The following is a 22,295-nucleotide window of genomic DNA, read 5'->3' as shown; positions in this document are numbered from 1 at the left end:
ATATTTGACACAAAAAAGAAATAATTCTTACTTCACCAAGGTGCGAGGATCTTTAAGTATTAACTGTTTGCAGTTATTCTGAACAAAATTTAAGCAGGGAGGAAACAACCACTGAATAATATCCGCAAGCAGAGCCTGATTTCCAGCCATCCATACTTTGTCATCACTGAGGAGCCATGAACTAATAAGCATATTCCACGTAACCACAGTTTCCTCAAAATAAATTATGCCACAGCGAGATATAGTAGAAGGAGAAGTCTGTAACAGAAATTAATTACAATTTTAATAGGACATAGATGTGATTTGGATCTAACAATTTTATTGTATAGTATTATATGCTTATTGGTCCATAATTATAATAAAGCACAGTAATATTAGTCAGGTCAAAAATATTATGGTACTTCATATTAAAAAAGAAAAATATATACGTTACTACGTTACGTCTTTAATTGTGTCCTAATATATAATTAAGAAAAAGTAACTGTTTTTACATTTTTATAAATTATTGAGGAGAATAGACACAGTGGTTTATTAGGAACATGTACAGTTTGCCATTAAATACTGAGTAGGGAATAATTTTTATGTCTTCTGATTTAGTGTTGTATAACTTGATGTTATAGTTGATTGCACTTTTCTGGCATAATAGTGTTCTGGAAAATGTTTGGTGTGCATTTGACTGTCATGTTGTATATTAATTTTGTACATTCTTGTTGTGTATTACTTCTTCAGTTTCTGCAAAGGAATCCTTAGTGAATAAGATGGTTAATAAGATTAATGTGGAATGGAACATTAAGAACACTAAGCTCAGTTACATAAAACTTTCTCAGGCTTTCAGATAAACAGTTGACAGAAAATTGTTAAATATAAGAACGACAGAAGAAGAGAAAGAAAGTAACAAGACTAAAAACAGTCTATGAATATATAAATATAACACAATGCAAGTTATTTAGAAAAAAAACAGATAATTAGTAAGTCAATAGAACGTATGCTGCTAAATGAAAGAGTGGTGCACAGTGATGCCATACCAACGAGCAAGAAGCGTGGTTGTACCCAACGGCAAGTTTTCACTGTGAATTCATTTCACATTGGTGTACATGAAGAATATTAGTGAGTCATTATGCTGTTCCCCTATGTTCATATTTGCATGGAACAGTATCTTATACATAATAAATAAATAACAGTTACTGATGTTGTACGCTACGCAGGAGGTAACGGCTCCTTTTCTAGTTACACCCCTCCAGCTGTCATTTACATACGTGAGGAATAATATGAATTTTTAAAGTCATATTTCATAACTTTATCTCTTATAGAAAAAGGATCATAAAATACGCCGTCATGAAAAACGAGTGATCGTAGAACAACGAAAGTCAGTGGGGAAATTTGTAAGGGCATATGGAAGAAAAATAACGAATAAACCATTGAAAGAAACGCATTTCAACTTCCACATGAGAGGCAGAGACGACGGTGGACACTGAAACGTTCATCTGTCGTGACACAGCTCGCGCACTGCTTGAAGATCGCTCACTGCGTCCGACATTCTTAGCCATGGCAAAAGTAAATTATTTAACAATTTGTTGCGCAATTGGCTGTTGGTGTCTCCCAGGAGAAATTCATAAATCGCCAGTTAATTCGAACTTCCGAATTATGTTCGTCAACCCTGGTGTGGAAAGAGGTTTTCACCATATTACTTCAGCGCGTCGATACATGACTGTTGCTGCCGTTTCGCAGCTTTATGAGGAAAGTCTCCTGTGCATTAAATCTTGTGATTCAACTCTGTACGTTATGGGATGGTAAAAATTCTGATTCTGATTATGCACTGCTCGCCTTGCCGGGACCCATGTGGATTGTCTGCAGCTGTAATGGATACTGATGCTTGTGTTTCAACCCCACCGTACCAGTACCGGCGCCCAACGGTAAGCCATGAGATTAATACTACTGACAACACAAATTCTGCAGCGCACAGTCCCATTAAATTGGGTACCCATGCTGTAAATAGGTTTCCTTCCACATCGGCTCAAGCAGCGAAAGTTTAAATATCACCACTCTGTATGTAAACAAAGGTGCTTGAATTTATTGTAACCTGAGAAAACATGTAATTTAGTTAACAATTGTTTACTTATAAAACTACAGTTTAAAGGATCAGGGACAGTGATTTATAATGGTTCATCTTTTATATCTGATTCTTTTGTGTGTAAGATCTTTATCACTGAAAATTTCTATTCATTAAGACTAATGGGCAGGTGTCACTATCATTTTAATTGATAGCGATTTTCCTAATGAAATCTGGATAGTATTGTGGTCATACAAAGAAAAGATCAAATACCAGTCCTATTTTTATCTAAGTGGGGTAATACTGAATGATTCAAAAATATTTGTAATGGAGTTGATTAGAAATTCGTAACAAAAACTGAGTGAGATATGAATAACCAGGACCAATCAAAAGGCCCAAACAAAAGCATCTGCTTGGGGCACCAGGCTGACAGGGACGCCAGAGCCGTCCCCAGTGCAAAAATTGTCACATAGTGTATGATAATTAGCAGCAAAAACAACCCATATTCAAGATCACTAGATTTAAGTTTAATTTGTATTTCCTTACTAAGAGCTCAAGGAACAGCAACCAATGTACGTGTGAAGGACGAAAGGGAAGGAGCACCAAATTATATGTCGCTTGTGGGGAAAACTAATGATGGGAATGGGAAGTGAGGAGGGGGACTCAAAACGCTATGTCGCTTGTGTGGCAAAGATTTCTCGGCTCGTCCCTGGGAATAACTTCATACATTTACACGTATGCTCTGCAAAAATGTCTGAAGGGCATTTTGAGATGACATAATAGATACGTATCAGGAGATAACTGTGTCATTTAATGTTCAACATTAAATTACATGATTTTTGACTATAAAGATATATCCTGAGGTTGCATGATTATGAGCATAATATTTAGAAACATATTAAATATTGCTATTATAAATTAACAAGTGACTGAATTTTTTACATAAATATTCCACAGAAATTAACTGTGAATAAAATTTACTACCGATGCCATATACTGTTGTGCAAAAAATAAGGATGAAAGTAACTTCCAACGAAACTTGGACCACACGTAGAACCGCTGCAGTACAATACAGAAGGTAACTGAAAGAAATATGCAGTGAGACGAACAGATACACTAAGCGATCAAAAGTATCCGGACACCTGGCTGAAAAGGACAAGTTCGTGGCTCCCTCCCTTGGTAATGCTGGAATTCAATATGGTTTTGGACCACCCTTAGCCTCGATGACAGCTTCCACTATCACAGGCATTCGTTCAATCAGGTGCTGGAAGTTTTCTTGGGGAATGGCCCATTCTTCAGTGAGTGCTGCACTGAGGAGAGATATCGATGACGGTCGGTGAGGCCTGGCAAGAAGTCGGCGTTCCAAAACACCCCAAAGTTGTCCTATAGGGTTCAGGTCAGGATTCTGTGCAAGCCAATCCATTACAGGGATGTTATTGTCGTATAACCACTCCGCCACAGGCCGTGCATTATGAACAGGTGCTCGATCGTGTTGAAAGTTGCAATCGCCATCCTCGAATTACTCTTCAACAGTGAGAAGCAAGAAGGTGCTTAAAACATCAATGTAGGCCTGTGCTATGATGGCGCCAGGCAAAACAACAAGGGCTGCAAGCCAATCTATGAAAAACACGACCACACCATAACACCACTGCCACCGGACATTCGCCATACCTACACCCTGCCATCGGATCGCCATATTGTGTACCGTGATTCGTCACTCCACACAACGTTTTTCCACTGTCCAATCGTCCAATGTTTACGCCTCTTAACCAAGCGAAGCGTCGTTTGGCATTTACTGGCGTGTGGCTTACGAGCAGCCGCTCGACCATGAATTCCAAGTTTTCTCACCTGCCGCCTAACTGTCATAGTACTTGCAGTGGATCCTGATCCAGTTTGGCATTCCTGTGTGATGGTCTGGATAGATGTCTGCCTATTACACATAACGACATTCTTCAACTGTCGGCGGTCTCTGTTAGCCAACAGACGAGGTCGGCGTCTAGGCTTTTGTGCTGTACGTGTCCCTTCACGTGGACCTAGAGATGTTTAGGAGTGTGGAAATCTCGCGCACTGACGTATGACACAAGTGACACCCAATCACCTGACCACGTTGGAAGTCCGTGAGTTCTGCAGAGAGCCCCTTCTGCTCTCTCACGATGTCTAATGACTACTGAGGTCGCTGATATGGAGTATTTGGCAGTAGGTGGCAGCACAATGCAACTAATATGAAAAACATATGTTTTTGGGGGCGTCCGGGTACTTTTGATCACATAGGGCATGAATCTTTTATTCAAAGAAGTCACTGCGATTTACGATGGTCCCTTGGACAATATAAAACACGGGACATGGGTTTTAATCGGCTATGTGATCACCACAGACGGCAACATATACTCTACATCGTGCCCCCGTTGCTGGCTACAAGGTGGGTAAGGACTTCTTGTGGTAGGGCGTTCCATTCCTTCACCACCGCCATTGGTAACTATTGGATGCTCGTTGGTGCATGTGAAAGTGCTGCAATTCGCCTTTCCAATTACCCCCCCCCCCCACATGTACTCAATGCAATTTAAGTAGGAGAATCGGCAGTCCTGTCCATTTGTAGAACATACTTTCAGACCAAGAGCAATTCCACCTGAGCTGTTCAATGTCATCCTCATCCATAAATATGAAGTCAGGACCGAGTGGTCTGATGAAAAGATGCACTCGTGGAAGGAGTATAATGTCACAGTAACTTAGACTGGCAATTGTACTGTGTTCAAGAATTTGCAGGTCAGTACCCCCATGCAACTTATGCCCTCCCACACCATAACACCCTGATCACCAAAACGATGATGTTCAACAATGATCCTGGGAGCATTACGTATTGCCACCTCTCACCTTATGAGGATTTGTCCAAAATCACTGGTCAGATTGAACCTTCTCTCAGCCAGGAAGAACCCATGACCCCACTCCTCGTTGTTCCAGATACTATGCTCCTGGGACCATCTCAAAAAAATGTGTTCAAATGTGTGTAAAATCATATGGGACTTAACTGCTAAGGTCATCAGTCCCTAAGCTTACACACTACTTAACCTAAATTATCCAAGGACAAACACACACACACCCATGCCCGAGGGAGGACTCAAACCTCCGCCGGGACCAGCCACACAGTCCATGACTGCAGCGCCTTAGACCGCTCGGCTAATCCCGCGCGGCGGACTATCTCAAACGGTGCCTTAGATGTGTGGGTGCCAACGGTACACAGTGTACTGGTCACCAGGCAGAGAGGCCACCTCCATGCAGTCACTGTGCCACTTCAGAGAGTTTGATTGTATGTTTTTCAGTCCTGTTAAATGTGGGTGCAATTGCACCCGTTGTATGATGTGGGTACTTGTTGTACAATTTACAGTGATCGATCATCTCCTCTTCTTTGGGCAGCAGTGCCTGTGTTTCAGAATGCTCCCCATGCAAGGGAAATAGTTCTGTGAGCAATAGCAAACTCTTGGGCTATACTCGTCATATTTCGTCCTTCCTATACGTTCCTGATGATTCTTCTCCATGTGAAGTTCAAATGGTTCAAATGGCTCTGAGCACTATGGAACTCAACATCTGAGGTCATCAGTCCCCTAGAACTTAGAACTACTTAAACCTAACTAACCTACGGACATCACACACATCCATGCCCGAGGCAGGATTCGAACCTGCGACCGTAGCGGTCGCGCGGTTCCAGACTGAAGCGCCTAGAACCACTCGGCCACAGCGGCCGGCCCCATGTGAAGTCATCCAAATGTTGTCTCCAGGTCATGCTGTAACAAAGACTCCACCAAAGAGCACAGAAACTGCTCGCTGATTGACACATATTCTCTTTTCCCCTTCCTTCACCTGTCTCATGTTGCAGAGCGAGTCCCATCTGGCGCTATAGTCACACTGACCTCACCTCATGTGATGTCCAGCTTTCTGTGTGCTACTGGAAGACCTCTGACAATATTCTCTCGCACTTTCATTCATTTACAGCAAGTTATTGATACGCTATGTTACTATATCTCTATGGTCCTTAAGTTTTACAGAGCAGTGTAGAGCTTATTAGAGTTAGTAGTTATTAGAGGTCCATTCACATATGGAGTGCGGAAGTAATGGATGCCTGAATGCCTTTGTGCACACAGTAATTTGTTTAACCGCGTATTCACTCTCTCTATGCCAGCGACACCTCGAAGGCTGCAGTATAACTCTAATTTCCTGACTTAATACTAGTTTTTGACACTTTATATATAGCCTTTTGTGGGATAGTTCCCATCTATCCATAAGAATCTGCTAATTCAGATTGATCAGCATGTCTGTAATCGTCTCCCATGAGTCAAACGACCCAAAGGTCATTTACATTACCGTCATTTGAATATTTGCACATTTATTCTCTCTATTAGTCCTATTTGGTACGCACATCACTTACTTGAGAAGTACTGTGAGATGGGAAGCATGAAGACTTTCATTCATTTGAGCAATAGTGTTAGACGGGGAGCCTGAATATTTGGTCTGAAGCATTTTCCCAGGATCCTACCTATGAACTGAAATCTGTCATTTACTTTACCTACAACTGAAGCTGCGTGCTCATCTCTTCTCATAGCCGAGAAAATTACTGCTCTCACGCATTTATATGAGGTGACTGGTTCTATCTATGACTCGCTGATATTACAGCCATAGGGTTCTACCTTTTTGCACTTTGAGATGTGTGCAAGTGTACATTTCTGAAGATTCAAAGCGAGTTGCCAACCTTAGCACAACTTTGAATTCATGTCAAAATTTAATTAAATGTTTGTGTAGCCATTTCTTCAGACACTACTTCATTATAAGCAACTGCATCGTCTGCAAGAAGTCTGAAGTTATTATTAAAGGTTATCTACCAGGTCATTAATAAACGATACGAGCAGTAAGTGTTCCAATGCATTTCCCAGGGCACGCCTGAAGTTATTTCCAGATCTATCAATGGCTCTCTACTCTAGATAACTTGCTGGGCCATCTCACTGAAAAACTCACAATCCAGTCAAAAATTTCGTTTGATTCCCAGTAAGGTCATACTTTCTTTAATAAGGATTGGTATAACACCAAGTAAAAGACTTTTTCGAAGTGCATTTGTAGTTCTTTGCTTATCCATTGAGCTGTTGGTATGTTCCTGGTGAGTGTGCTTGCTGATCTTTACTTGGATGAGTGTTTTCAGACATATTTTTCGATCTGTTCAAGACTTTGAGAGTGTTGAGCATGATATTCTACTGAATAAGTTAAGCTCATTAGGAATATAAAGTTGTACTTTATGACTGTTTCTGATCATAATGTGTAAGTAAGGTACATAGAGGAGAGAACACAAGCCTCAGATAAAGCTATAATTTTATTGAAACACTCATTAGATCCAAAATAAATTAATATAGTAAGATAGCATATTATGACCAATACTTATCCTAACAAACGCAAATGATTTGTCGAGTAGTGTTACAGACAATCATGATGAGAAACTTCTGCATGCTAATGACAACATTATTATCAGAAAAAAATAAAGAAAACTCCTTGTAGAAAACAAATCAAACTCTCAAGGAATGTAATTAACTTAGACTGAACATTAAAGAACCAGTGTCACGAATTTAAGTTTGAAGAGGAAAAAATGACATTGTTGAATGAAAATGTAGATGGTATCTCTATTGAATGCACAACAAAGACACCATTTCTAGGAATGAATATTGTGTGCAGTGTATGGCGATGCTGCAGTTGATAGGAGTACAGCTGGGCGATGGGTAGAGAAAGTTACAGCCTCAGGACATGCAGAAACAGAGCTCCATGGTCAGCCACGCTCGGGACATCCTGTCACAGCCTCTGCTCGAGACATGCCGAATCGTGCGGATGCCATTCGTGCCGACCGGCGCATCATAACTTGACAATTGGCTTTACAGTCGTCGGTACGGAAGTGCGTCTGCAATGACGGAGACTCTCGGATATTCAAAGAGTTGCTCACGATGGGTTCCTCGAATGGTACGCCTACAGGACAGAAGCTTTTACCAGCAAGGAATACATGCTCTTCCGCAACGTTGGCGTACGGCCATAGAACAAGATGGTGACTGCGTAGAAAAATAGGACATGGACAAGATATGTTGACGTATATTGACAAAATTCTGAGTCTTTACAATGATGTTCCGAGGAAAAAAAATGTGGGGTATTACTTATTGAACGACCCTCGTAAAATCAGACAATTAATTTTCTAAGAAACTAAGATGTTCAGGTAATTCATGACGTTTGGCTGCCTTAGAACAGTTTATTAATTTTAAATAACCTAGGGGAATGCCGCCAGCTGACATCTGCCGTTATTTCTACAGGAACACACCCTGCCATTTTCAAGATAGTTATAATTTTTATCAAACTTCTACACAGGAATTCTCTACTTATGGTGGTATGATGACTCAGATTCTCTTACATATCTTTTGTATGAATCTTTCATAAAATTAACGTTAAAGTCTCTTTCAGTCATTATTTATTTTGTTTGGTCTGCTAGGTGGTAATTTAATTACCCAAATCCTTCCAGAAATATCGGATTATTTAACAGTGAGAAACTATGTACTCAGATAAGTATAAATAACATTTCTGACAACTACTGTTCACAAGCACAGTTTTGCAATCTTTAATTCAAGCAGAACCTACCGTTTTCAGTAAATTTGATCTTGATGTTATTTTTCCACATTTTCTCCACATTTTCCCAACAGAAATTGATTTCTAATCTATAGTCCCCTGTGTGTAACGTATGGATTCTTACTTTATTTGGTGCTCATACAGAAATATTGCACAACATCCGTTCCACACTTCAGATCATATAAACAGGTAAAAAGTTCATAAAGTTTTATTTTTGTTTAAATCCTGTAACATTCTGATTCATCATGATAAGCAAATTCGAACTAGTTGTTTTTGTGTGTGTAACTTCATTGATCTTCCTTTGTCAATTTGTAGCTGCCCTTCTTGAAACTGAGCCTCACATAACAAGGCAGGCATTCTGCAAGATATGACAAGCGATCCTGAAATATTCTGTCAAATTTTATTTGAAGCTATTGATTTCCTTTGTTTAAATATTCGATAATGCTCCCTACCTTCTATCCAACAATTATTTCATCATTGGCAAAGTGTCCAGTAATGATCCTTCTCTCTTCACTGTAGTGGGTAGAAGGAACATCACCAACATTTATTATTCTCAGTGATACTAGAGAATCTGAAAATATCTCATTCCAGTTATTAGGAGTTTATTTCAAGCCATTTTGTAGTGTCTTTGATTCCTTCAGTTTAATTCATGGAAATTTATGCTTGCAGATCTCTATATAAAGACGATGAATTTACGTTCGGGCGGCGCCACTATTTTTCTCGGCTTTGTACAGCAGAAACCAACAGTTCAGCGGCAGCCGTTAGAAGTAGTCAAGGGGCGCTAGACCATCAGTATATCAGTTGCAGCATTGGGACAGTTTATGCAGCATGAAACGGACAAGGCCAAGCCTGCTATACTGCAAAGCTGCGGTAAAATGGAGCCCTTGCAGGACGACCCAAGCATTTTCCTCACAACCAGGTAACGGATTTTTTGTCCATAGTGCGACTAGAAACAGCATTTCAACAGAAAAGTGGGCCATGACCAGTACGAATAACCTTTAATTTATCATAGTATCAGGAGTATAGGAGCGCCTATCGGAGTGAGAGGGACAGAGGATGACAGGGCAATATGGGACAGCATGCAGCCTTTACAAATTTGGGCCACAACCACTGCACTATCTGCTAGTACCAAGTTCTCCTCCTAGGACTTGGTATTTCTTCCCCAGTGGGCTGCCGCCTGGCCCATCTCAACAACAAAACAAAGCTAGGACGGACAGCTACCCACCCTTCTATGCTGGTGTGCGCCCCTAGGCGCTATATTCCGTCACTCGCAATGACAGGTTCCACCACTGGAGGCCAGTAACCCTTACAAGCAACTGGGCAGCCTTCAGTGCTGTTAATTCTATTGGAAGTGGCTGTGTTCTACTAACGGCATAAGCTTCTGGCATTCCTGATCGCCAATGTCACGGCTCAATAGCCACCAACTCGTTGCTGCCATGCGCTGTCCTCTCCATGTGCTGTGAGGGGGTCATGGCTGCAGGCTTCACCGATGCACAATGAGTATAATCACACGAGTGTTAATAAAATGTCTTAACTTTTCATATTATTTGTCAAGCTACCAACGGCCTGCTCCCTCGCCTAATCACACTGCAATGACCCAACTCCGCACAGAAGTACTCATGCACCGTGTCATGTGTCAGAAGTGTTGGTGCCGACTCCTGGGGGCATCATAAGGTCCGACTGCCATGCAGAACGATGTCACAGCTGTAGATTGCACTGTCATCTACACTGCGGTGAGTGAGTAAACTGTTGATTCTCTTTGTCTGTGTGAAGGTGATGGGGCCTAGGCAGAAAGTACACTGAAACTAGAAAGTTAAGTTGATCAAACCGGTGCAACTGGCTGATATATTGCAGTTCCGTCTGAACTGTAGGGAGCACTATTTGCAGCCACTGTGGTGTTCTCAGTGCAAACTTTTAATGCATAATGCACCTTATGCAGACTCACTTTCGGCAGAATGTTTTACATGCCACTGTTAAGACTATTTTTCTAGGCAGTCGAAAGAATCTAGGTATAGAGTTAAAGTGGTTGTCCACTAATTTCAAGTGTGTAAATAGTCTAAACTGATGAAGAGTCGTTCCTTTTTGTGTATGGAGGGTAAAGGGTTCTACAGTGGCGGAATCCAGGATGCAGGGTTTTGTCCAGGTGGGCAGGATGCAGTCTCCACTTAATGAGGTGGCACAGCTGAGAGCGCGGACAAGACGGGATTACTAGGTCAAATTACGGTTAAGGATGAGCAGTTAGCAGTAGTCGGTCAGTCTGAATCCCAGACAGATCCAGCCACAGCCAACCTAACTACTCCATTTTCTGATAAGTCAGCTGAGGATGTAATGTCTTGAAACTTCCTGGCAGATGAAAACTGTGTGCCGGACCGAGATTCGAACTGAGGTAATGTCTTATTTGGATGACCTAGAATCACTGGAAAGATTGGAGGTTGCTCAGATGATCAGTAACAGTAAGTAAAGAAATTACGGTTGGCTGAGGAGGCAATGACGTTTGTCTCGTGAACAAAATGGTTAAGGGACGAATATGCATTTAAGCAGTTAAGGGAAGGTCTCCTACATTGGTATAAAGAAAACTGTGTGAAATATTTATGCTAGCAGTTGAGTAGTGTGACGAAGGGAGACAGTGGTTCAGTTTAAGGCTTCGCGGACGGAAATGTATGATTACTGTTCAAATTTGCGGGCGAATGACGAGGCAAATAACATTATACTAGAAGAAGCCAAACATAGGGCTGTTGACACCTTCTTGAGGGGCTTTTCATCTGATATGTCTGCACATGCTTCAGTGAGCAGCCAAAAGAACTGTTCAGTGCCGTCAGGTTGGCTACGGAGTTTGAGGAAACTGATATGGACGGTTACTGATGTCAGTTTGCCTAGGGAGCTTAGGGAAACTGATATCAAGTGGGAAGCGTTTTATACGTGTGGACGACCAGTGTGCGTTCAGAGCAACGTAAGCAGGCTCAATGGGGTATAAATGGTGAAGATGGACACCATCAGATGGGTTATAGGAATACTGGTGGGCATAGACAGGACAGAAATGGAAAAGGGTTAAATGCACAAGGGAACCTAAATCCACTGAGCAGCGTTCACATTAAGTTTTGATGCAACAGATACTTATGCAGAGCTGTAATGTGATTTAGTGTATAGGGTGAGAGACAGGAAACGTAAGTTTTTTCAGATGCATGTGTCAGTGGAAAGTCAGGATCTCATATGTCCAAAGTGGTTAAACCCACCATGCTACAGGTTGCATGATATGGGAGGCAATGACATAAAAGTATTATGGTTAGCGTTATTGAATTTTGAGGTTGACGTGGTTCAGTTTGAACAATGTGTGGAAGCAGTACCTCATGTGAGAGAAGATTACTGTATGATAGGATTGGACTTGCTGTTGAAACATCATGCCAGAACTTACATTTAGCACATACGGTGGAACTTAGAGGGACGGCATTCTGGTTAGGAAAAACTGTTGCCATCGAAGTACCGTTGGAAGGTTTGTCTAACTAGAGGGATGAATCGATTAAACTGTGTACAAAAGCGGTAATGCTTGTTCAAATGATATTCTGTTGGAGGGCATCGGGAAGTTGGGAAGTAATTTCTTTACTTACTGTTACTGATCATCTGAGCAACCTCCAATCTTTCCAGTGATTCTAGGTCATCCAAATAAGACATTACCTCAGTTTGAATCTCGGTCCGGCACACAGTTTTCATCTGCCAAGAAGTTGGGAAGTTTAGGTGAGTGTAGGACCTAAGTTAACTGTTGGTATGTTAGGTGGAACTCACAATAACAATACATCTAGGGCGAACTGTTGCCAGTGCCATATTGTTGCAACAATCATCTGCCTAAAGGAATGATTCGATTAAACCGTGTACAAAACAGCTCAACCTTGTTTCAGATGATATTGTGCCATAGGGTACCATTAAGTTGCTTTGGGGGGGGTTTGGGACCTACGTTAACTGTTGATATGTTCATCTATCTACATCTACATCTACATTGATACTCCGCAAGCCACCCAACGGTGTGTGGCGGAGGGCACTTTACGTGCCACTGTCATTACCTCCCTTTCCTGTTCCAGTTATGTATAATAGAGTCACTAGACACGATACATCATGTTGTTTTGTAAGAACGAGCATTGTATGCATACAAGAGCGAGATGTTGGGACAATGGTGCCTGTGAGTACAAATAAATTTGGTGCCCAACGAAGTAAAACTAAGAAGGGGACTATTGGTAGCGCATCTGGACATCCTAGAGGAGGATTATTTGGGCGCATCAAATGTGGACCATAATCAGAAGCAGGCCACTAATATAATTGCATCTGGAAGGACCAGAAAAACAGGAAATGGAGAAATTGATAGTAGAGTTTGAGGATTTTTTTTACCCTTGGATCCTTTGCCAGTAACATCTGTGACACAACACTGAATTCCAAAACTGAATGAAGCACCAGTATGTTGGAAAATGTGTCATATACCTTGGCATTAACAGCTATTTCTTCTATACTTGAAATGTCATGAGGGATGCCGAAGATGAGGGTTGCAACAGAAAAAAACCCAGAAACGCTTAATGCTCAAGTGAATAATTAAATAGGTAAGAGAGCAAAGAGAGATATTCTGTACACACATGTATGTATCTATGAACCAAGAGCTAACACAAAAATTCTGATGTCATATTCTTGTTCTTCAGCCTCAATTTGGTAGGACGTGATTGTTTTTGTAAAGGAGAGAGAATTTTTTGGTAGTCCTGTGTTACTTAGTTTTGGTAGTGCCACCTTTGATTTCACTATTGTTTGTTTTCATCTGTAAAAGTATCAGCTTCAGCTGATCCTTTCTCATCTTTGTTTCTTTCATGTGTATATAACAGGATGAACTAAAACCACAATTAATCTAGATTCTGTACTTTGATTTATTATTGACGCTTCAGATGCAATGTTTAGCTACAATACTGCAGTTACATTAAAATTTTCTCAAATCAATAACATCCATTTTAACTCCAAGGAAATATAAGGAAAACATGTATTGCTTTAGCTTGCTGATTCTAATTCAACTTTTGTGCATGTATTAATGATCAACTGATGTGATACTGTGTGCATCTGTCTTTAAACTCTTTTGTCTTTTCAGTGAACAAGTGTTTTGATGTTGAAACTATTAGGACCATACAGAAATCTTTTAGTTTCAGTATTCTTGTTTTCATTCTCCCATTGTCTAACTTTGTATGTATAACCCACTTACCTTATCTCTTATTTTCATGAAGAAGTACTCCTTTTTAAAAGATATCTGTTGCTCTACGGTACAATTTTGATCCCATGTCATGTCTTACCAGATCGTAGCTTCGTTATTTGTTTGCCATTAGATAATTTGATGTCCACTAGTGCTCTGTGTTTGTGGCTTTTTTGCTGTTTAGAAACGAATTTTTTCAGTTTTCTCATTTCTGTATAAAGATGCATTATGACATGGCCTGGAAAGCGTGCCCTTTTGGTTGAACTTAAAACAGAAGTAATTGTCTTTAGAGTACGCCCCCAGTAGCTGAATGGTCAGCGTAACGGATTGTCAATCCTCTGGGCCTGGGTTAGATTCCCGGCTGGGACGGGGAATTTTCTCCGCCAAGGGACTGGGTGTTGTGCTGTCCTCATCATCATCCTGTCATCCTCATCGACTGCAGGTCGCCGAAGTGGCGTCAAATTGAGAGACAAGCACCCGGCGAACGACCTGCGTGATAGGGGGCCCTAGTCATACGATTAAATAAACAAATCGTCTTTAGAGAACGCGAACAGCTTAATAATGCAAAAATTTTAACCTGCCCTTTTTTGCCACATATCAAACACTCAGCTGTAGACTTTCCTCTTAACTTTTTGTTTGTTTTGAAATGAGAACATTTTCGGATATGCTTCATCTTTCTGTTTCATCTAATCTGGCTTCTTCCCAACACACTCACTGAAAAAATTATTAAGATTTTTATCATTTGCTTGATTAGAAAGATGTAATTTCGTCAATAACATTCCTGAAATAATTTGCATTTTACCATCAGCTCAAAAGGTAAAGTGCAACAATGTTATCATCAGGTAAAACTGATATTCCCCCGAAATTTGTGGAAGCAAAGCCTTCTTTGCCACATATCAAACACTCAGCTGTAGACTTTCCTCTTAACTTTTTGTTTGTTTTGAAATGAGAACATTTTCGGATATACTTCATCTTTCTGTTTCATCTAATCTGGCTTCTTCCCAACACACTCACTGAAAAAATTATTAAGATTTTTATCATTTGCTTGATTAGAAATATGTAATTTTGTCAATAACATTCCTGAAATAATTTGCATTTTACCATCAGCTCAAAAGGTAAAGTGCAACAATGTTAATCATCAGGTAAAACTGATATTCCCCCGAAATTTGTGGAAGCAAAGCCGATAAACTCAAAATTACCTATGATTAATTCCTAAAAAAGAAAACAGAAACAAGAACGAAGTTTCATGTGGAAAAATATTCAATGGCATCATTTTGGGTGACAGTCAAGGCCGCAAACTGCTAGGTTTCTGAATGAAGACGCACACATCGAATGTTTACGTTATGTTTAGTACCAGGTCAATGCAAGTTTCATGTTGAAAACCATTTACCACAACATCCCCAAAATATGCCCTTCTGATATCCTGGTAATTTGCAACAGGAACAAATGATATTTCCCACAACAACAGCAAACATCTGTTGAATACTTTATGGAAGAAACTACCTTACACTGTTTCTAAGAACGTTCATTTAGTGCCATTTAGACATGACGTTAAAAGAGTCATGTGTGAAGAAATAATTAAGTTAAATAAAATACGCAGGTCTATGAACTGTGTTCAAAAAATGCAAATGTTCAAGTATGGTAATTAAAACAAGTGAATTTCGCAGAGAATATTGTACGCGAAATGGGTATCACTTAAACAGTCTTGGCAGCAAATAAGTCGCTAACTTTCTATTAGAAACTATGAAGAAGAAAAAAACTACAGTACTAAGGTACCCCATAATGTCACTTGGTCATAGAGAAAAAAAAAAACACAATTTGCAGTGATAGTGTTACAACTCTCAATCTGTGAGTAAGGACAACTTGATATATAAGGGCAAAAATTATATAAATTATACTGATAACGCAACTGGATGCAGCACGCGTAACACTCGTAATAATTGTAGGAAACACAAGGCAGACCATTCTACAGCAAACAAAAACGTCAACGTCACGACTAGTTAAAAAATCCTCGAGCTCGGCGACGCTTCAAATAGCAAGGTGCAGACTCCTGTGAAAAACAGGCCAGGGCTCAGAACTTCATGTGTGACCTGAGGAGGGTTAATGATGTCACATTGACACCAAAATTCACCATAATTCTGCCATACGCCTCCCTGACCGTGACACTTGGTGGGAAAGTCGTCGCACCCCCTCGTACCCGCATTTCACCCCTTCATATGACGCCTGTGCAATGGATGTCAGAACTGCGATCCCCAGCGTTTAAATCACCTGGTTATTTTATTTTATGGGTGGCTGAGGAAAACATTTCAGACACACCGGCGCTCGTTATCGATACGAAAAGGTCTCAAAGCGTGGCATAAAGTGCGTCAGTGAAACGACCCGTTCCCTTGGGTCGTTGATTTCCACACATCTCACGGTCGAAAACGGCATTTCGCTGTGCGATGAGTAAGAGAACGAGGTTTTCGACAACTTTTGTCACTGCTGCCTCTCCCAGACAATTCAACCCTTCTCTAAGGACATATAGGCCCTGCAACCACACTGAACGTGATATCGCACCCCTTTTGAGAGTAGCGTAGTAGTTATTTTGCTGTGGTGTGTAGGGGGAACCACCAGAGACCGTTCAAACCATTCGACGAAATTAGAAAGTGATCTGAAGCATCAAAGGGTATTTATGCTTTTTAAGCCCTCTTGGTCCACACCCTCCAATGGCGTGATCACAGGGAGGAGCGACACTTACACATCTATGAGCAAAACGGCGAAGACACCAGATTTGACAACATCCTCACTGCCATCCGGACACTGTTGTTGAGCATTTTAAAAATGTACCTGTATAGAGACTGCCAGTAACTGATTACTAGGCGCTTGTGAGACAGGAATCCCTATCGACACCCCTTAGAACTCGCATGCAGACAGAAGGTGCTATTTCAGCGATACAGTGATGCGCAACTCAGGGTTGTCGAAATGGTTGCCTGACACAGCAGTGTCTAGTGATTAGTGACTTGCTGTCTCTGTACAGGTACAGTTTTTCAATTCTCAACAAAGGTGCGCAGGTGGCACCAACGTGTTGCGAAACTGGGTGGTCTTAGAGGAACCCTTGCCATTTTGCTCACTCATGTGTCGATGTCTCACCCCCCTATGACCACGCCTCAGGAGGGCACGATAAAGGCGGGCTGAAAAAGCTTAAACATCCGTTGATGCTTCTGATTATTTTGAAATTTTTTCAGATGGTTTTCAAAGGTCCCTAGTGGATACACCCTGTAGACCAGAGCAGAAATTGCCCTCGCACTGGGTTAATTACTGGGTTAACATCACTCTAACTGGAGGTATAAAAAATTGACATGCTACCTACTAACTCCAGCATGAAAAAAATTGTGGTAATCGTAGATCACTTTAATTTAACTTTCCTGACAAATGAGCCCTCTAGACAGGTCAATAGCAGCAAATCTTTGCACTGTCAACATTATAACTAACATGTTTCCCTCAGTTCTGAAGCTTCCCATTTGCTGTTCATATGCTGATAGAAGCTGAAAACTATTGACATTGCAAAAAGATAAAATATGTCACAAAAAGAACCACCCATCATGGCAATGTTGGAAATTTCAACATAGCTAAAACCTTTACAGCATTATGTAAGAAACTGCATTAATTTCACTGGACTGGTGTCAATATTTTATTATTGCTTCAGAGTCTCATACCAAGAAATTACCTTTCCAGGAAATTGGTGAAATCGTTAAGTGAAAACAACAAGAGAAAAACATTGATATTTCCAATGTGCAACGCCAAAGGCTGGCAATAATCGTTGACTGAAGATGGAATTTAAGAACTACTGGTGATTGTTACAATGACCTACTATTAGAAACTAGAAGTAAATACGTAGCCATGGCGTTAAGAAACTTGAGTAACACTGGAGGGGGATGGGTTGTTTTGATGGAGGAGACCAGATATCGTGGTCATCGGTCTCGTCGGATTAGGGAAGGACGGGGAAGGAAGTCGGCCATGCCCTTTCAAAGGAATCATCCCGGCATTTGCCTGGAGCGATTTAGGAAAACCACGGAAAACCTAAATCAGGATGGTCGGATGCAGGATTGAACCGTCGTCCTCCCGAATGTGAGTCCAGTACGGTAACCACTGCGTCCCTTCGCTCGGTGAGTAACACTAGATAGCTGCTTGGAAAGCTATAAATAGCATCATGGATTGCAATGACAAATCAGCCATGGACCTTATCAGTAACGATAAACTATCATCAGGTGCTAGGTATTTCAATGAGTAATTTTCTTTTGTTGAAAATTCATCAAAGATAATTCCAAAACTCTCCAGTACAGATATAATGCCAGTCCAATTAAACAGAGTTTGTATTTGGTCCCAGATAACAACAAGGTGAGGAAATACGTAGTAAGGTCACTAAAAAATTCAATATCGACAGGCCATGTTGAGTTGGCTTGGCTATCAGCACATTAAAAGGGTGTATAGACAACATATCTGATGTCATGCCCACAGTAGTAGATGATGTAACTATGTCAATTAGTTTTCTAACCAATCTAAAAATACCACAAGTAACACTGATTTACGTGAAAGGTGATAAACACAAAATTTGAAACTATTGACCCACGTCAATCGTACCAGCATTTTATGTGGTAATTGAAAAAGTCATTTACACACAACTAATGACATTCCCGAGTCAACATAATCTACCATCTGAAAATCAGAATGGCTTTATGAAAACGTGTCAACATCAGTAGCCACAGTAAAGTTAACAGACGAAATAAAACTATCAAAGAGAACAATGAATATGTCACTGCAGTGTTTCCCAATATCGAAAAATCCTTAGATCATATCAATAGCACCATGCTTCTGGACAAGCTATGGAACCTGGGTATTAAAGAATTTCCTATGAATTTATGAAATCGTATATGAGCGATAGGATGTAATTTATGTTGCTCAAAACAAACAGTGGGTCATTCAAATCCAAAATTACTAATATGAAATATGAAGATACGGAGACTTCAATGTTGGAACCCCTTCTTCTCTTAATTTATATTAAGGTAAAATATTGTTTTCCTAACTCTAAAAAAAGATTATATGACATTCTGAGCAGCATGAAGTTTATGACAGTCTGGAGGTGCTGTGGAACAGTTTTACACATGAAATAGTCAAGTATTTCAATGAAAGCAATCGAAATGTTAGTGCTTAACAGACAGCAGTAATTGCATGTAACGCCAGGAAACAGACACAATTTAGTACGAAATTATTCAAAGGGAACGACGTTGTGAAACAGGAAAAATGGACAAAATTCTTTGGAATAATAATCAAGGACAACGTCAAGTGAGACATGCTTATAGATTTCTTAGCCTTTTTTCTGTTTATGTCATTTTCAATAGTGTCATACTGAGGAGCAAGTCTTCATGTTCACAGTACAAGACAGTACACGAAATTATAATAGAAGAGTAGTAACACATATAATGAAACATATACGACTCCTATGCAAACGACGGGCCATAAGTTTAAATAAACGCAATCAACAACATAAGACAGGAATTAGCTTAGTTTTTCAGTTTTTCCAGGAGTCAGCGATGAGGAAACTCTTCAGTTTAGACTTGTAAGGGCGTAGTATACTGCTAAGAGTTTTGAATTCTTGAGGAAACTTATTGAAAATGGATGCAGAAGAATACTGCACGCCTTTCTGCACAAGAGTCAAGGAGGTACATTCCAAATAGAGATTGGATGTCCACCTAGTATTAACTGAGTGAAAGCTGCTAACTCTAGTGAATAAGCTTATATTGTTAACAACAGTGTCAGAATTTCCTGATAGAGGTGAGAAGAGGTTCCCGAGCTTACACCACATATTCCTCGAATGGCCCGTTTCTGGCCATGTGTCGTAAGGGAATGAAAACAAGTAAACTGCTTTTCATGTTCAACTATCACACATTTCACGCACTGTTCTAACAGTAAGTAAAGTAGTGCTTAGTTCTGTTAACTGCAAAAAGTCAGAGTGCATGATTTTTAATTTAAAATAGAACTTCTTTCTGAAGACGCAAGATGTGTCAATTCCTTGAATGTAAATTAGTGTGATGTTATTACCTTAATTTAAACAAGTAAAAATTGCGTGAATTAAAATACAGAGAAAACCTCTATTATCATAGGACAAGAAACAATAGATAAAACTAAGTACCATATTATTGAATGTCATGATTAATTATCAGGTATGAGCTTATAAAGCATATATTATTTAGTAAAATTCGACTAGGTATACAAGATCTTCCAGCTGATGTATTTAAATAAGCAATATAAGGCTTTGCCCATCATAGACGAATATTCATTAACTTTATTAAAAGATCGTAATTTCAGAAAAAAAACCATTCTATTTTAGTGTATATTAATGTAGTTACTACCCTGTTTTTGATGTTGTCTATTGCTGTAATGGCATAATGAAATTATTGTTATTATTATTATTATTATTATTTGTCCTTAAAATTTGGCAAATAAATGTATAATTACTCAATAATTGTGAGACTTGTTTTTATAATGTGTGGTACTTTCATTTGGCTGTGATCCTATACATTGATAAAATACTGAGAGTGTAGGATTTTGAAAGTGGCTGTGCATCAGCAGATGGAAAATCACCTTAAAAACCATCCAAAGGCTGGCTGGCAAACCTGGACTCAACACTAATACGCCAGGCAGATTCTTGCTGGGGACCGGCATGACTTCCCCCTTGGGAAGCAGCGTGCTAGACCATGCGGCTAGCCAGGCGATCTAGTGAAGCATACTTACATAGAACTACATCATCTATATCCAGTGAGGGAGTCGTTGACTGTCCGGTGTGGCTTCGACTAAATCACTATTTAAAATACATGATTTAAAAGTAGTAGCTCTCTACTGTAGAGCTTTGTCTTAAAAGAACTAATAGTATGTCTTTTATTTTATTATTTTGCAATGTTCATTTCATCTTCAACTTTTCTTAATTTTTAATGTGTTTTATTCTGCCTATAACATCGCGTTTTCTAGAAATAAGTACGCTGCTTTGCAGTCTTCATATATTCACTCTTTTACTGTGTATTTTATATCACCCTAGTGTATTCGTTCATATTGTATGCTTTCTCCTTTAGCATCTCGTTCACCAGTCTGCCTTTGTCTTTTAATATTTGCAGTTTCGCCATTACTGTGTGTCCTTTTACAGTATTCCTCCATCTCATGGTTTATCTTAATACGTTAGTATTGGGCCTGTGCTACATTGATAATATTTCCTTAAAGCTTTCTTGCCTTGTCACTCATGTTTGTTAAATTTAAATATTCACCCACAACTGCTTCTTGTGCCTCTTTATGCTATTGTAAATAGATTGCTATGTTTACCGGAGCCTGCAGGCACTTTATTAGCCACATGACTTTAATGGCACACTTTTTACTCGCTCCCCTCTCCCTCTTTACAAACTTTTTAGTTAATATGTTAACTCTAGTACTGAATATATTCTTCTGATATCACACACGCTACTCACTGCAGTTACATGCATACAGGGCATGTATGAGCGCCACCTACCTGAAACTAACGCTTCTACCCTTCAGCCAGTCACTAGTTCTGTACATGAAACATTTATTCTCTGTAGGATGCGAAGCAACATTTCTCATTTTTATTTAATGTTATATATATATATATATATATATATATATATATATATATATATATATATGTATGTATGTATGTATATAAATCTTCCAAGTGACACACTACACAGTGTTGGATTCAATGTCAAATGTGTGATATTTTAAATTTTTTTTAGACAAACCTCTGCAATAGAGAGCTGTTACTTTTAAATTACGTATTTGAAATGGTGATTAAGTGAATGACATGCACATGTACTAAACAGCCAATGACTCCCACAGTGGTTATAGATAATGTATTTCTACATGATTATGCTTCGCTAAAATTATTTTTAATCGTTTCCTAATAATTTTGTTTATTTTAATGATGCCATATACTATATGTCCTACATAAAATGTCATAAAATTTGTTAATAGGTTCAATACCTTCTGAAGAAGACAGTTTTAAAACTGTCGAAACCATGGTCAAGTTTTAATAAACCTGTATTTTGGAAGTGATTAACTGTTATTCCCAGTACACTGAAAATAATGAGATCACGTAGAATTACGACAACCGTGTGAACCAAATTCCTACAGAATTTATGGCTACCGATTAATTTGAAAAGTTCTTTGATGTGCCTGTTCGCATTTTATAAAGAGTTGTACAGCATATAACAACTCAGCATATATATTCCATGGTTGCCTCTGCTCTGCATATGTTGAAGTATAAAACTCTTTGATAAATTCTCAGAATACGAAAACGTATTGTGTTAATGATATACCTATAGGTCTACATTTGAAGCAGTTATATACATGCAT

At 39.6% G+C, this 22,295-nt stretch overlaps 1 protein-coding gene across 1 annotated transcript in view; it reads right to left on the bottom strand.

The window, feature by feature from the left end:
- The window catches only part of LOC124722185 (dynein axonemal heavy chain 7-like), a 913,348-nt gene that overhangs the window by 859,104 nt on the left and 31,949 nt on the right, over positions 1–22,295 (bottom strand). The window contains exon 5 of the mRNA XM_047247384.1: positions 32–258. Coding sequence (XP_047103340.1) covers positions 32–258 — 227 coding nt within the window. The remainder of the gene's footprint in view (positions 1–31; positions 259–22,295) is intronic.

This window comes from Schistocerca piceifrons, chromosome X (genome assembly GCF_021461385.2).
Source record: "Schistocerca piceifrons isolate TAMUIC-IGC-003096 chromosome X, iqSchPice1.1, whole genome shotgun sequence".
Taxonomy (NCBI): Eukaryota; Metazoa; Arthropoda; class Insecta; order Orthoptera; family Acrididae; genus Schistocerca; species Schistocerca piceifrons.
Note: the sequence above shows the minus strand (reverse complement) of the source record. Positions and strands in the feature narration are given on the sequence as shown.